The following is a 16669-nucleotide window of genomic DNA, read 5'->3' as shown; positions in this document are numbered from 1 at the left end:
CCACAGGGAGCCTGCATGAGGGGCAGAGGTGCCCTGCGCCCAGGGGGCTCCTCCCAGGCAGGGTGCGGGACCAGAAGGCCCACTGAGGCTCACAGGGAGGGCAGCAGACTCGTGTCCCCAGCTCCTCAGGAAACCGCCCGGGCACCCAGGCCGCACTGAAATAGGCTCGGTGTCCCCTGCAGATTTGTTCTGCTTCCTGTAACTCCGCTGGGGACAGCTAACTTAGGTGTTTATTGACGCTTCTATAACATACTGGCCTGCAAGTGATCTTCCACAAAAACGGGGCTCAACTCACACCACTGCCGGGGCAGCTGACAGCCCGCGTGCCAGGCAGGGCACCCTGCCGCAGACCCTGGGTTGACCCTGTCCTTCCTCAGGAGCACCCCAAAGATGCAGGCCAGACCACGATGAAGAGGATGCATGGTGGAGCATTTTAATGACAAGCTTATTTCAAAACAAGACGACACAGTGCCTTCAGAAAAACCAATGCTGAGTGCTGGGGAGCCGGACCCCAGGGGTCCCGAGGACAGGAGCCGGCTCTGACCGACCGCCAGGCTGCTGGCGGCCCGGCCTACCGCGACTAGGACCCTCGGTGTCCTCTGCCGCCCTGTCCGCCTTCAGAGTCCGGGTAGGGACGCAGGTCCAGGGTCAGCACTCGGCTGCACATGCCTCTGTCGTGCTGGAGGGAGACAGGAGTGGCAGTCGGGGTGGGCAGGGAGCAGCAGCAAAGCACGGCCACCAGCCAGCCTGGCCTCGCGCTCGGCAGGAAGCTGCTGACCCTGAAAGGGCACCCGTTACCTGGTTCACCCCAGTTTTTTAATTTTCAATTTCCCGGTGAGGATTTTTCTTTCGGGAGGTAGTAGCTGCGGTACTGGGGCCCGAAGCCAGGGCCTTGGCACTGGCCTACACCTGCAGCACGTTTCACTGTGGGATGGTCCTGCAGGCTACTCGGGCTGGGCCCGAATCTGCAGCTCTGCCTGGCCTCCCACAGTGCTGGATCCCGGGCGCGCACCACCACGCCTGCATAGTTTCCATTTCTCAGCATACTCGGAGGTGCTCCCCTACTTTCTGTGGGTGCAGGCAGGTAAATTCGCTTCAGCTTGAAGGCAAGCTCAGGAAATAAGGCCTAACCGCAAAGGCCGAGTGCCTTGAACTGGTTGCCCTACCGTCAGCTCGGGCAGTGGCTGAGGGGCCTGGGAGCGGCCCGAGGCCAAGTCCCGGGACGCGGGGGGCCTCCCGTTACAGCAACAGGAAACGCAGTGTTACCTGCCGTATGTTAACCTGCGCTGTTTTATAAAGGTCTCTTCTGCTCTGCAGTTGTTCATGTGCCGCTTTCCCCTGACATTCATCTTATCTGTGTACCATCACAGAAAAATACCCGAGCAGCTCCTCACTCAAACCTGAGGTCGCCTGTGTTTGGCTCCTGCACTGTCCGGCAGCCTCTGCGATTCCACCTGGGGCTGCTGCCCGGCAGGGATGAAGGCAGAGGGAGGGACGGGGCGCCCCGCGGAGAGCAGAGCCCCTTTACCTCTGGGTACACCCCGATCAGGGCATCCGCCCTGGAGTAGAGCTCTTCTTTCAGGGAGATGATTATCATCTGGAACTGCTCCTGAGTCTGCTCTCTGATGTAACTGGAGACCTGGCAGGAAATGAAAAGCTGCATGTCTGCTGTCAGCCAGGCCGCTCATACAGCAGGCGGGACGAAACACGGGGCAGCTCCTCCTCGGGAGGCACCAGGAGAGCCCAACGCAGCTGTCTGCAGACCCGGGGACTCTGCCCTCCTCTGGGCGGGCAAGCCTTCCGGGCCACACTGACCACCCAGTCGTGTCCCAGGCCTGCCTGTACACACTCAGGGTGACGCTGCTTCCTGAGTTCTCTTCTCCCAGATAAAGGGAAGGCAGCTGGCACAGCACGGCCCGGCCGGCCACGGTTGGCTAACTTGGGGAGGCCTCTGGATTGTGTCTACACAGGCTGTTCTTTAACAGACACCTCCCTCCCTCGGCACAGGAATCCACATGGACCTGCCCAGCGGGGCTGCCACCAGCCAGGTGGCGTGGGCTCATGCCCAGTGCCTGGGCGGGGGCAGCGAGCCTCATCAGTGAAGCACCGTGTTCCTATGTAACTCAGACACCAGGGAACAAGAGCAAAACGTGGCTTTGATCAGCACGCCCTGCTGGCCCCCAGCCCGGTGTTGAGGTAGCTACTTTCTGACCACACCGTGACCCTGGAATTGTACACACACTGAAAAAGCAAAAACCAACTTACTTTGCCAATGTTGGTATTGTCCAGGGCTGCATCCACTTCATCTAGAACAAAGAATGGGGCAGGCCGGAAGCTGGAAGAAAAAAATGCATCCTGGTTAAGTTACAGCTTCCTGTCCGTTTTGCAAGACGTGGGGAAAAGATGAACGGCAGCAGACACTTCCTTCTGCAGAGCTGTCTGGGACACTGGTGACCTCTGCACCGCCGAGACCATGCTCGCCCAGCCGCGGCCTGTGTGGTCCATACCATGACGGGTTGTCATGTCCACCCCAGACCTGCTGCCCCGTCTGGCGCTTCCTCCCCTCCACGGCCTGCCCCAGTGAGCACGGCCTCAGGACCAGGCTTGGAGCCCTATGTCCCTGCGTAACAACCCTGACCTGCACCTCAAGGGCACCTCAGACCCGGCCCTGCCCTCCAGCCCTGTGTGGCCTGGACCTCACTCCAGGACACCTCTCCTCTGCCTGAGGCTGCTCCTCGGGCTGTTAGCAGCCTCCACCAGTGCCATCGTCCTCCCTGTCCTGGGCCTGCCGGGGCCCTCTACACAGACCGCTCACTCTGGCGGGGCCAGTGTACTCGCCGCCCTTCACATCCAGAACATTCTTCCTTGCAGTCCTTGTGCTTTGCTGCAAGCCTTCAAATGGAATGGAAGCGTGCCCACACAGGCCCCCGTGCCTCTGCAGCGCCGCAGCCCCCTCCCGCACCCTCCCCTCCAGCCTGCTCCAGTTCCCTGCCCCTGCCTTGTCATCTTGGACCTCCACAGACAGAACGTGCTAACACGCCCTACTCACTGTCCTCCACTGAAGCCCAGCAGCGGACGCGGGCCTTCTGTTCTGTTCACAGCGCGTGCCCTGGTGCCCGCTACAGCCCTGCACAGTTTTCAGTTCAGCTGAGCTGGGTGGCGCCACCTTGTGCCAGTCTTCCTGAGTCCTCCCCCTCTTGACTTTTCCTCTCCTGGGGAGAGGGGTCCCCTTTCCTTCTTGAGACCAGTAGAAGCCAGTTGCCAGCTCTGTGGCTCAGCTCCTGGGGGGCGGCAGCACCTGTGCCCAGGACCCTCCCCTGTGGCTTTCACTGTGGAAGCTGCCCCTTGAAGTGATTTTAACTGTGTTTTATTTCTTGATATACATTGCAGAGAAACAGTGCCAAAGAGATGAGATGGAAGCTTTCTCAGGCAAGATACTTGCTTTTGCTCTTTTTATTTTTTTTAACTTTTTTTTATTGGTACGGGGGATCGAACTCACGACCGCCTGCTTGCAAGGCAGGTGCTTATGCTGCTGAGCTAAATCCCCAGCCCCGAGATACTTGCTTTTAACGTTCTTTACTAATAGATATCCAAGCAGAGACCAAGAAAGTAATGTGCAAGTCGGGTTTTCTAGTTTGCTGGTTTTGACCATCTTGTTATATTTGGTCATCAAAACTTTTTTCTCTAAGACTGGAAATTTACTAGCCACGGATAATTAAATCTGTCAAAGGCTGAGCTTGGAGCCGCGCTGTGTGACTGGGCAGTCCTCAATCATGGCCCCTGGCCGAAGCAGACAGTTCTGCAAACCTCTGCTGAGAACTGTCAACACAAGCAGTCCCAGCTCTTGCAGAGAGAGCTGCTGGGCTCCGGCGCATGACAGGAACTCACCTGTGCACAGCAAGCAGCAGGGCCAGGGCTGCCACGCATTTCTCTCCCCCGGACAGGTTGTCCATGGGCATGAACCGCTTGCCTGGGGCCACACAGTTATAGCTGATCCCTTCTAGGTAAGGCTCCTCAGGGTTCTCCGGGCTAAGAAACGCCTGCAACACATGTTATTTATTTAGCAATATCAGCTAATACTAGTGCCTTTCAACCATGGGGCCAGTATTAAATGAAAATATTCTACTGGTGGAGTCCTTGATTTGGATGGAAAAGCACCACGGCCTGTCATAATGTACTTATTGTGCATTTAATCACAGACCACAGGGCTGTCCAGCTGTGGGGAGCCAAAGTGCTGGGACACCCCCAGGGACCAGGCTGTACACAAGACTGCCAGTCCCACCACAGCAGCACGTGCCACAGCCCCCACGAGTGTTCCTCAACTTGCCCAGTCTCAAACCCACTTCCTACAGTCCAGGGACTGTGCAGACAAGTAATCCTGCTCCCAGGAGGCAGTGGGCTTACTTTACTTCCCTGGGCTGGGAATATGTAATTTTCAGTTACATGCTAGCAATCTCAGCAAGGATCACTCAGGGAGGGGAGACCACGTCCACGGCCCATGTCTGTCTGCCACAGCCGGTCCAGGAGTGTGGAACAGGGCCTCATAACAGATGTGGGGTGGGGGAACCAGGCTGTCGGCACTGGGTGTGTGCCTGAACTCTTCCCTGCTCCTGATACGAGGTCAGCTCCACAGATCAGCTGTTTCCCAGGCTCCCCCAAGGTGTACCCTCCCAAAGCTCAATTAATGCCAGGCAGCAGCAGGTCAGCGCTGAAGGGGGTGTGGGAGGCCAGCGGTCTGACCACTCACTCCCAGTGGGAAACAGACGTGGGCGGAGCCGACCTGTGCAGGCCAGTAGCATAGATGTGCGTGGGATTCAAGACATAGGTCATTAGGTGAGCAGTCTGCCCTGAAGGGGCCACTCCCACAGTGGGCAGTGGGCAGTTAATCCAGACAGCAGGGCTGTCTGGCTCGGGGAGGAAAGTACAGGCTAGAGCTTCAAAGTCCCCACGGGGACCCGGGGTGACACATACGTACTTGGGCACTGTTGTTTCGGCAGAGCTTCTTGTAGATGTGATCAATTGAGACCGACACGTGCTCAAAGCACTGGCTGAAAAGATCGAATCTTCTTTTTTTCACCTGTTCAAACTCTTGCCTACACATCCTGGCTTCCTTTCTGCTGGCCTCAAAAGCTAAGAGAGAACCAATGTTCTTTAAATTGGAGACCACTGAGCGACTTCTCTTAAAGTAAAAAAACTGGACTGTGAAGTTGGTTGTCAAGTGAAACTGCCTTTAAGATACCTCAATGATATTAATTCCAAGGGCATAGCTTTTATAATCAACAGGCCGTTTTCCTGGCAGGGCTAATTTCTAAATTTTGTTGTTTCATTTTGAGACAGGGTCTCCCTGTGGAGTCCAGGCTGGCCTTCAACTCACGATGTAGCCCAGGCTGGCCTCGAACTCAGCAATCCTCTTGCCCCAGCTTCCCCAGTGCTGCGACTTCAAGTGTACACCATCCCACCTGGCATAATTTCTAATACTGACACGTTCTGACACAGTAATTGTTTTTCTGGCATGAAAAATTACATGTCTAAAATAACCAACAAGCTTGTTTTCAAGTTCAAGCAGGACACTTTCCTAAAGGAAGCTATTAGTGATTCAGCATGGAAGGCCTATGACAACAGAAGAAAACGTGTTCTAAAAGGAAAAGTGTGATCCCGGGAGGACTGTGCACCTGTCCAGGAACGAGGCCCCAGCACCCCATCCTGCCGCTGCCAAGCTCGGCCTCACCATCTATGGACTCCTGGAACTTGTCCCTGACCATTTTCAAGTTCTCCAGGGCGCGCAGGTTCGGGGCTGCTGTCTTCAGCAAGTTGTCTTCCTGGGATGCCACTTGCTGTACCAGGAGCTCAAGGTGGGCCTCCACCTCCTTCTCTGACTCCAGAGCCTGCGGGCGGGGAGACCAGGCTCTCCAGCTGCCGCTGCTGCTGCTGCAAGCCTACAGTGAGGCCTGCGGCAGGCTGGCACATCGACCCCGCCCGCCACTCCCTCTGCAGCAGCCTGGAGCCGCAGTCCCAACCTCAGGACCTGTGGGGCCCCCAGCAGCTGCTCGCTTGCGCCTGTAGTGCTGTATGGGATGCTCTCGGAATGTCTTTCCCTCCCTGGGCTGTAATCTGGCTAAAAAGCAACAACTCACAGGTCCCCTTAGTTCCCTTGCCCATTAAAAACTACCCATTGTGTACCACAAATTAGACTCCAAGGAGGCTCTGACGGGAGCAGTTCAGTCTCTGCCTTGACTCACAGGGAAGTTGGAGATGGAAACACCTCCTAAAAGGCCCTCCAGGAGCACCAGGGCAGAGAGCGGGATCTGCGGCAGTAAGGTGCATGGTCCTGCCCCAGACCCCAGTGAGAGCTGGAACTCACTCAAATGAGGAGGGCGGGCAGTGGAGCCAGGCCCTTCAGGAGAACTTCCTTGACTCCAATGGACACGTGACTGAAGAGACATTTCCACTCACTGAGACTTATTTGAAAACAGATGAACTCATACCATACATGCAAATAAAGTTCATATGAATGAATACAAGAAAGCCCTAAGTGGCAAGACAGTAATTATGAACACGTACTGGGTAACAAGAGGGAAAGGGCTTGCTGCAGCAACCGAGAGAGCACTAAAAAAGCAGAAGACCAAAGAGAAGGAAAAAGCTACTTTCTGACTGCCAAACAATGTCACACCGAGAGTCCAAATTTCCAGTCTTAACCACATATGCATTCGAAGACACGGGGGCTGCTGCTCCTCAGCACCCACCCCCTCTGCCCCCTGCTTCTGTAGCCCGCTGCTGACAGAGCCCGAGAAGCGAGGCCAGGGGCCTCGGGGCTGACCGCACCGGAGCCCGAGCTGCTGCAGTAGAGGGAAGAGGGCTGCACTCCAGGCTGCAACCTGTTCCTCCTCCTCTGGGAGAAGCCCAAGCCTGCAGCAGGCAGACCCGGGACCCTGACAAGGTGAACTCAGGCGCTGGAGTAAAGGACGCTTTTTTTTTTGGAGACAGGTCTTACTATGTAGTTACAGCTGGCCTTGAACTCACTTATATAGCCCCAGCTGGCCTCGAACTTGTGGCAATCCTCCTGCCTCAGCCTCCTAAGTGCTGGGGTCATAGGTGTGCACTACCTTGCTAGGCAGGCTACTTCTGTTTATGCGGGAGTTTGCAAAGACTTCAGTATTGCATGCGACCCCACAGAAGTGGTTTGCTACACAAACTGATGGGTCAGTGCATAGGCATACATCCTGCAGAGCAGAGACTAGACATACTGATGGTTTCTTTGAAACAAGGTTCCGCAAGGCAGCTCAGGCTGTCCTCGAACCCACTATGTAGCCCAGCCTGGCCTAACCTATTGATGGCTGTTCTGTGATAGTTGTGTACTTGGCCTTCATCCTGGGTCTTAGCCCAGAACCCTAAAACCTGAACGGCAGCGGTGAAGTGGGCATCTCTTGTCATTGCTAGTAAGCTCCCGTGCAGCCCACCTGCTAGCGGCCGACTGCGAAGAGGCTGGGAACTTTAGGCACACTCCCTGGGGAGGAAGTAAGGCTGGACATGGACTTGAGGAGGCACCTGGAGGCCACTCTACCACCGGGCTCTTCCCGGCCTTCCCAGGAGGACACTGAACATGGGGCACCCTGGAGTCTCGCAGCCACTCTCATCACTGCATCCAGCTGAAGGAAGGGGCCACGGAGAGGAAGACCGGGGAGGGCTGACCCTCTCCCGCGCCTGCAGAGCCTCAGGTGGGCAGAGCTGGAGACGGGTGTGGTGTGAGGCAGAGCCAGGCATCTGCCCTCACTGCTGGCAGCGCTCTGCCGCCTCCAAGTGACCCTGCAGTGTCTGCACATTCAGCCTTGCCGGGGGTCAGCAGAGACCAACAATAACCTGTTACCTTCAAGTCCTCTCGCAGAGGGCCGTAGTCCACTTCCAGAGCGGCCTCTCTCTCGTAGATGTCAGTTGTTGCCTGCGTGCTCTCTGTTTCAGTTCCCAGCTGAAAAACATGTAAAGCTCTGCTCACTGTGCCCAGGGGACCTGGACACCCGGTGCATCCCACTCCTCCAGGTGCTAGGCAGGCTGCAGGGACCTGCTGTCGCCCTCTCACAGCTCCGTCAGTGTCTGCAGCCGTGCAGCCTCCGTGGCCACCACTGGCTACTCTCAGGTGGGCAGCCCCCGAGGCGTCTGTGGGAGTCACCTGTCCCCTCCACCAACCCTGCTCCTCTCCTGCTTTTCTGTCGCACAGCTGGACTAGTACCTCACATCACTATTTCGTCGGCCTGTGCTTGCTTGTCTCTACTCCGCTGGTAGGGAAAGGACATGATTTTTGGCTGTTGCAGAGCCAGGGCCTATTGCAATGACTTATATTTCAATTTTGCTGTGAAACAGCTGGCCTTTGGTGTCATGCTGGTCAAAACCAAGACTCATATATTAAGAAAAATATGCCCAACTTGGCTGGGCATGGTGGCACATGCCTGTAATCCCAGCACTTAGGAGGCTGAGGCAGGGAGATTGCCAGGAGTTCCAGGCTAGCCTGGTCTATAGAGCTCAGGACCAGCCTAAAAAGACTGTGTCTTAAACAAGAAAATGAAAAAAAAGCAGCCGAACTCTGTCGTTTACCCTCTGTAGGAGTGAAGTTCTAAGTAACGCGTGTGTTAAAACAGCTCAGAGAGCAGCTGGCCTAGAGCACAGCGCCCCCTCCCCGTTCCCACATGGGACCCGATGTCACCGATTCGGCTTGTACCCATCATCTGCTGCTCGCTGCTCCAAGTGTGAGCACAGGCATGCAGCCTCGCAGGCAGCAGCACCCCTGCCTCCTTGCACATTAGGACCCGGGAAGCAACAATCCGGCCGTCTCCAGCCAAAGCCTCTGAGAATTTCCGGGAGCCCGGCAGGCAGAGATGACCCATGCTGTGGAAGGGGAGTCTGGGGCTCCGCTTTCCCCAGGTGGATGGTTACTGCCCCGGTGAGGGTTGTGAGACAATGACTTCAGCCCCCGAGAAACCCAGCCTGCCTACTACCGTCTCACCCCAGGCTTCAGTCGCACGACCTGGTATGCCTATTAAAATGCCAGCCAGGATGCACCCGAGGCTGACCCCCTTTCTCCTAGTGCTATCTCTGAAGAGACACTGGGCTCTGAGGCCTGGCATGCCCTAGGGGACCAGAAAAGAGTATGTGACCCATGCGAGCAAGTGTTGTCTGTTCCAAGAGAACCATCGACGTCGGCATGCCTCCCCACCCAGAGTGACGTGGTCTGGGCCTCTGGATGCTCTGCTTGCAGGAAGCGTCATGCTTTTTTTTTTTTTACCGGTACCGGTGATCAAGCTCACGACCGCCTGCTTGCAAAGCTGGTACTTATGCCGCTGAGCTAAATCCCCAGCTCCCGAAGCGTCATGCTTTAAAAGTGAGCGTGATACTGCAGTGTGGCCTGAGCAGGTGCCTCTTCCACAGACTGATCTTCAGGGCAAAGTGCAAGGGCGGCCAGGGACCCCCCACACCCCCCCAGCACGCAGCTTCCTTGATGAACCCACAGCAAGCTCCCCTCAGGGGATGGGCTCGGGTGTGGTCCATTCCCTGGTTTGGGTGAAAGGGGGGCGCCAGGCACCCACTGTCCACACCAGGCCGATGCTCATCCTGGGTCCTGGGTGCCACCTATGCATCTCTTGTCCCTTGACTTTGGGAAACCACTCAGCTTTTACTGCGTGAGAAGCTGTGCCTTCTCCTGAATGTCACATTACTACATCACTGGAGCCATCTAGTGCAGACTGTGGCTCTTTAGACTGGTCTTTTCAGTATGCACTTCCGTGTGTGTGTGTGTGTGTGTGTGTGTGTGTGTTACTGAGGGTTTGCACAGAGCTTAGATTGGTCTTTTTAGTATGCACTTCCGTGTGTGTGTGTGTGTGTGTGTGTGTTACTGAGGGTTTGCACAGAGCTTAGACTGGTCTTTTCAGTATGCACTTCCGTGTGTGTGTGTGTGTGTGTGTGTGTGTGTGTGTGTGTTACTGAGGGTTTGCACAGAGCTTAGACTGGTCTTTTCAGTATGCACTTCCGTGTGTGTGTGTGTGTGTGTGTGTGTGTGTGTGTATGTTACTGAGGGTTTGCACAGAGCTTAGACTGGTCTTTTCAGTATGCACTTCCGTGTGTGTGTGTGTTACTGAGGGTTTGCACAGAGCCAATTCCATGTGGGTGTGTGTCCGTGTGTGTGTGTGTGTGTGTGTGTGTTACTGAGGGTTTGCACAGAGCCATAGCTCCAGCTCTTACAAAGATCATTCTTTTGACACTTCTGAGATAAGGTTTTCCTGTGCTACTCAGTCCTCCCGCCCCAGCCTTCCAGAGGCCTGGGACTACAGTGCCACAGGCCTGGCTTTTCCACATCTCTTCCTGGCTATTTATTTTTTCTAGTGCTGGAGTAACAATGCATGGTCTGAACACCGCACTTTCCTCACTCACCCACAGGTGATCTGTTTGTAACTTTGTTCTCTGTGGTCCTGGGGATAGAACCGAGAGTCTCACAATGCTAGGTAAGCGCTCTACCACTGGGCTGTACTCCCAGGCCCTAAAGGATATTCTGGCTGCTTCCAAGTTGTGGCAAGCTATTATAAACAGGGTTTTGTGTGGAATTAAGTTTTCAACTCTTGGAGAAAACACCGGGTAGCGCAGCAGCTAGACCACTGGTCAGGAACGGCCTTCCCGCTGACTGCAGCATTTTGCATTCCCGTCAGCAGTGAGAGCCAATTCCTGTCTCTCAGCATCCCCGCCAGCGTGTGGCGTCCTCACTGTTGTGGGCCTTGGGCAGTGTCTGGGGCCACCGTGTGTGCACGCGTGCTCCCGAAGGCACATGGTACAGGGCTCTCCTTACACGTTTACTTGTGGGACACACATCTGCGGCATATGCTTCCGGTACTCCTATTACACACCAGCTCCAGCTTCTGCAGCTTCCCGTAGTTCATGGAAGGACCTGTTGTCCCTTTCGGTCTTTTCTCTCTTTGCTTTTTAGCTTTAGCAGTTTCTATAGAGATATCCTTAAGCTCTGAGAAAATGAACTCAGTGCGGGGCTCAGTATCTGCTGTGAAATGCCCTGCACAGCACGTGTCTGTCATGCGGTTACTTTCACGTTGGCGGGGGCGTGTTGAGAGGAATTCTAGATTCACCAGGTGAAAGGACAAAGGGGACAGAGCAGCAGTGCTGTCACGGACCAACAGCAGCACCCGGGTCATCGGGCAGGAAGACTGCTTCCCTTCCTATTCACTACGTGACCGAACGCTTCTAGAACTAACACAGCGTCTCCTGCTTCTTCCTACAGTGAGCACAGCACTGCCTTCCTTCCTGCGCCCCCAGGGTAGCTGGGACAGACCCCTTCTGCTCCCTCCACACCTGCAAGAGCGGGCACAGGAGCCGGGACGAGCCGGCCCGAGTCCGAGGGCAGGAAGAGCTCTTCCCCAGGGTCAAAGCCGGAGCAGCCTCGTGGGCAAAGCTGATGGATGAGGACAGACCAGTACACACAGAGCAAGGAGTGTGGCAGCCTTCACACCCTGGCAGGAGCCGCAGGCAGCGCCATCAGCCCCAACCCGACCCTATCCCTTTTCTCCCTCTGCACTTTAGACCATTGGAATTGGCCTTCTGTCGCTTGGGCAGGAAAGGGTTTGCTCTTTTTTTTTTTCCTCTTACTCACAATGTCACCTGTGCTAGAACAGGAACAGACAGCAGAATTACACCAAAAAAAGTCATTCTGTTAGAAGGAAGCGTTGCGTTCTAGATACTTCGTTCTGAAGAACCCAAAGGACTTAGGCTGCTCTGCAGCAGAGGACTGGAGGGAAATAAGCCATTTCTGAGGCCGTGGGGCAGAGCAGCAAGGACAACCGCCTCGCCTCTGGGGTCTCCTGGGCATCCACTCTACAGGCGCGAGACTAGTCCATCCCGGTATGTGAGGAGACACAGGCCACCCAAGACCAGAATCCTGCCTAACGTCCTCCCCGAAAATGGGATGGCAAGCATTTTGCCCCTTTCCTTCCTAGCGGGGAAAGCTGTCTTCCCTCCTCTGAGGGAGAGTAAGCAGTCAGAGGGGGCTGCGCTCACCAACCATGGCTGCTGAGTTACCTCCACTTCAATGATGTCATCCAGCGACCCCGAGAGAAGCCTTATTTCAATGTCCTGAACTTTGCAATCCAGCAGCATGTTATGCTTCTCTAGGCGCCTCTGTTCCAGAGAAGTCTGAATTATCACAACTTTCTTTTGTAATTTTCCTACTTCCCTGTAAATACACACATGAAAAAGGGATTTTACTCACTGTGCAAAAGCTTTGCCAAGGAAGGAAAATGTTACATTATAAACTTCTTTGTAGAAGACCACTTTCTCCAAGAGTGCCCTAAGTGCTTGGGCTGTAACTTGTGGAAAGGGTGTGGGTGAGGCTCAGATGTGCAAGGGAGCCCAGCTTTAGTCCAGGGAAGACAGTGCCTTCCCACTTGCTTTCTTTATAGATCTGTGCAAGTTTTCAAGCTGCACCTCTCCCTCACGTGTGCACTGCATTTCAGAGCTTCAGATGAGAAGCCATCTCTCTGCACAAGAGATAGATACCTTGCAGGAAAGTTGTTGCACCTCCAACAACCTGAAGCTTCTGCCCCTTCCTGAGAATGAAGCTGTGACATCCAGCAGCTGAAGCAACTCAGAAAGAGGACCAAAAAGAAAAACATGAAGGAAGTAAGGAAGCAAAAGACAGAGGGCAGAAAGAACAGACAGATGCCAGATGGATGGGAGGGAAGACGAGGCTACGACGTTTTGAAAAACATGAAAATAAACAACAATAGCCCGGTTCAAATAATACGAAAATAAAACATCACTAAGCAGACTTTAACCCCACTCAGGGAACGGTAGCACCGGTCTTCAAAGCACTGGCGGTCTTTGCACAGTGAGAAAACTGAAATGCCAGGACACTGCGCAGAAGCCGGCCCCGGTCAGCTGACCGCTTGGTCAGTCACACAGGAAAGCAGGTGACTTTGTGCTAGGTGATCAAAGCAGCATCAGCACGTGGCAAGGATGCGTTCATCAGATGCCAGGCAGCACCTGAAGCGCTGCCCAATGCCATCTCCGCAGTGCTCACCACCGTCCCGTCCCGCACAGCAGGTGCCTCATTCACCTGCGTACTGGTGAGGACACGAAGGCGCAGGGTGCGTGCAGGCTCCTCCCCATGCTCTGTGCTGCCTGGTGCGATGGCAGGGACTCTGGACAGCAGGCACACTGCAGCGCAGGGCTGGCTCTCAGGGGAGGAGCACGCACTGAGCGGCCCTGCCTCTGCCTCCCCGTGTTAGCGTACTGAGAAGGGCTACGGGACCGGGAGGAACAAAACATGCACGCGCAAACACAAGCTAGTGACTTCTGAATTGGCAAGCGTGCACGTTTAAAATGCTAGCGAGGGCTTTGAAATGAAGCATTTTTAGTTACCTATCAACAGCCAAAAACTTCTTGCGCTCCTCTTCAATCTGAGTTTGAACTTTCTCAGCGCTGGAATTCTGTGTGACTAACACATCCTTAAGCTGCTTCTGCTTCGCCATGAGCTCATCCACCACACGCAGACAGTCGTCTTCCACCTGCGCCGAGAGGGTTTGCACTGCAGTTAGCGTCCCCTCCCGTGGTGGCTGAGGCAGCAGGCGCCGGCCAGCCCAGTTGTTCCCAGATGAGCGCCTTCCCCGTGTAGGGCGGGTGGACCGAGCCTGTCACAGGCTGTGACCTGCTATCACCCCACACCTGGAACCTGGCAGTCACTACCCGCCTGTGTCCTTCCTTTAGGTTCATGCCTCGGCTCAGGCCCACACTCCCAGTGACAGTGTCCCTGCATCTGGACCGGCCGCCACGCCGCGTCTGCAGCGACACCTCCTGCAGCGACACCTCCTGCAGCGCCGGGCTCCTGACATGTCTGCCGCTGCAGGCCTCCCCTCACGCTGGCCCCGCCAGGATCGCAGCATCGCCCTGTGGCCCAGGGCACTCCAGGGCACCTGCTGGCTGTCTCAGCCTCTCACAAGGGTTCAATATACTCCCGTCCACCAGCAAGTCCCCACCTGTGGCTGCAGCCTGTCTTCTCTGCCACCTGCAGGCTCTTCAATGTCCTGCCAGGGGCCATCAGGGCCTCACCTGGGCAGTGAGCTCCAGAGCCCGAGTCTCCTTCGTGCTCCCTCCCACTGGAAGTCCAGGGACTGGGGGGAGGGGACGCTGGGGCTTTACTTGAAGAGTTCTCAGGCCTCCCCCTCGCTCCCCGAGACCCCTCCAGGAGCTCAGCACCCAGCCCTCCACGAAGAGGCCCGCATCCCTTACCTTCTTCAGGCGGTCGGTGTCTTCTCTACCTTTCTGGACACTTTCTTTTAATGCACTGATCTTACTCAGTCTCTTCTTCAGCAGATTGCGACTGTATTCAAGCTGAATATTAAGCCGGGTTTTTTGTTTTTCAAATTCTAACCTAGTATAATAAAGTCCAGCATTACAAGAGGTAAACAGATGCTATCTTATTTTAAAACTTTCACCATAAGCCTTTTAGCTGCTTCCCCTCACTACTGGATTTTTGGAAATGAAATCTGGACATTGTGTAATTTCTTCTGTAAGAATTTTCATAAACTTATCTGAACGTAAACTGACTTTTAATTGAGCAGCATAACCTACTGTAGCTTAAACCTGTACACTGTATAACTGTCACTGCCACAATTCCTCATAGTCCCATCCATTTTTTGGTACTGGAAATCGAACTCAGGGCCTTACACCTGCCAGGCGCTGTGCTGCTGAGCTGCATCCCAGCCCTGAGATAACTTTATTTCCATCAGGATCCACATATCGCACGTGGGTAACATATTTCGTGCATTTTGTAATCTATAGTTGTCCCCTCTCTTTAAGTTACACCTAGGAGCTTATTCTTATAAATAGATCGGTGTTCGGCACAGCTATTCACATTTGAGCTTCATGTGGGAGCTGGGACTCTGTGAACATCGCCCTCCCGGTGTGCTCCTCCACAGCGCCGGCTCCTGCACCTGCACAGAGAATCTCAACACCAGCAGAGCCCCTCGTGCCTCCCGTTTTCCAGATCATTCTCTCGAGAAGCACTCTTAGCACTAACTGTAGTGGACGCTGTACTGGACACACGGGTCCCAAGGCAACAGTAAAACGAGACAGAGACAGCTGAGCAGCACTGGAAGTCCTCCGTGAATCAGGCTTACGCAAGCTGCAGCACCACAAACTGTGTGACGGTGACTTCATCCCCTGCTCGGCAGGCAGAAGACCACAGACCAGGCAGTGTGCAGATGTAGGAAGGGGCGGAACCCGGTGAGACACATTCAGGGACAGCTGAAACCCACCTGTGACCTCTGACTAGGTCATAGGAAAAACCACCAGGGACCCTAGAAGATGGTTCAGATGGGACAGCAGCAAAAATAACTCCAAACTCTGCGAGATACGTCTTAAACAGAACTTCAGAAGGTACTCAATAGCTTGAAGTGGTTATATTAGAAGAGAAGCCTAAATGAATGTAAGCATCCATCTTAAAAAATTAGAAAAGAACAGTATATTAAAAGAAAATAAGGAAGGAAACAATAAACAGCAGAAACCAGTAACAGAAACAAATCACAGCAAAAATCAGTGACACCAAGGGCTAGTCTTAGATCAGTGAGGCAGATGCGTCTCTAGCTGGACAGCAAGCACAGAGAACAAACAAATCACCAGCATTAGGGTGAAAGCAGCAATACAGCTCCTCCAAAGCAGGGCATAAATTGTAAGTAAATTTATGTTAATAAACTTGGCAACTGAGATAAAGATACAAACTACCACAGTTCAACCAGGAAGAGAGTACCCTGAGCAACCCTGTGCTGCACTGACAAGAAACTGAGTCTGTAATTAAAAGCTGTCCCACGCATTCCCGTAGCCCCGGGGCTCTGGAAGGGGGCAGAGGACTGTGACCAGACCTGGTGACCAAGACCGAAAGGAAGGCTGGGGACAGAGCACAGTGCAGAAGGCTCCAAGTTCAAACCTGGACCATAAGACAGACAAACAAACAAACAACTCCATCAACTTTCCCACAAAGAAAACCAGGTGGCTCACATGGTTTCTGGACATTTAGAGACAACACTAATTCTACATGAACTGCAGAAGAAAAGGAAACAATTTTCAGTTCACTGTATGTGTCTAGTGTTACCTGGATACTAAAACATGACAAAGGCATTACAAGAAAAGATCCATACACTCAGAAAATAGAGTCCTTAACACAATTCTAACAAATCAAGTCCAAAAATATATGAAACCCTGCCCTCAAAATACATGGAAAGTAAGCTGGGTGGTCTAGCATTTTAAAATCAATATAACAAACTATTTACTAGTAAGTAAACTCTTGAAAATTCAACCATACAATCATCTCAATAGAAACCAAAGAAAGTATCCGTCTAGGGTAACGCAGAAGCGTACAGTGAGAATAAAGGGAGCTCCTTCGACCCCTAAAGGCACCCTGTGTTTCCAGCTTCACTGAGAAAGACTCCGTGCGTTGCTCTTAGCCTGGAGGCAGGATGTCTACTCTCTCCATCTTAGATTATCATTGTCCTGGAGCCCTAGCTAGCACAACAGGCAGAAAGAATTAAAAGATATATTAATTTGAAAGGAAGAAGTAAAAATTTTTATTCACTGTCAATATAATTATCTACATGGAATCTACAAAAGAGCTAAAAGAACTAGTAAGTTT

General features: G+C 53.8%; 1 protein-coding gene across 1 annotated transcript in view; it reads right to left on the bottom strand.

The window, feature by feature from the left end:
* Positions 1–410: 410 nt before the first annotated feature.
* Smc1b (structural maintenance of chromosomes 1B) overlaps positions 411–16669 on the bottom strand; it is a 52753-nt gene continuing 36494 nt past the window's right edge. Inside the window, exons 16-25 of the mRNA XM_023564393.2 lie at positions 14272–14413; positions 13405–13550; positions 12064–12217; positions 7865–7963; positions 5729–5885; positions 4976–5130; positions 3889–4040; positions 2266–2335; positions 1529–1639; positions 411–679 (exon numbers count right to left, since the gene is read on the bottom strand). Of these exons, the coding sequence (XP_023420161.2) occupies positions 581–679; positions 1529–1639; positions 2266–2335; positions 3889–4040; positions 4976–5130; positions 5729–5885; positions 7865–7963; positions 12064–12217; positions 13405–13550; positions 14272–14413 (1285 nt within the window). The 3' untranslated portion in view covers positions 411–580. The remainder of the gene's footprint in view (positions 680–1528; positions 1640–2265; positions 2336–3888; positions 4041–4975; positions 5131–5728; positions 5886–7864; positions 7964–12063; positions 12218–13404; positions 13551–14271; positions 14414–16669) is intronic.

The sequence above is a fragment of the Cavia porcellus genome, unplaced genomic scaffold (genome assembly GCF_034190915.1).
Source record: "Cavia porcellus strain 051 isolate PalLab524CR breed Dunkin Hartley unplaced genomic scaffold, mCavPor4.1 scaffold_40, whole genome shotgun sequence".
In the NCBI taxonomy this organism is placed as follows: domain Eukaryota; kingdom Metazoa; phylum Chordata; class Mammalia; order Rodentia; family Caviidae; genus Cavia; species Cavia porcellus.
This window is presented reverse-complemented; position numbering and strand designations above follow the sequence as displayed.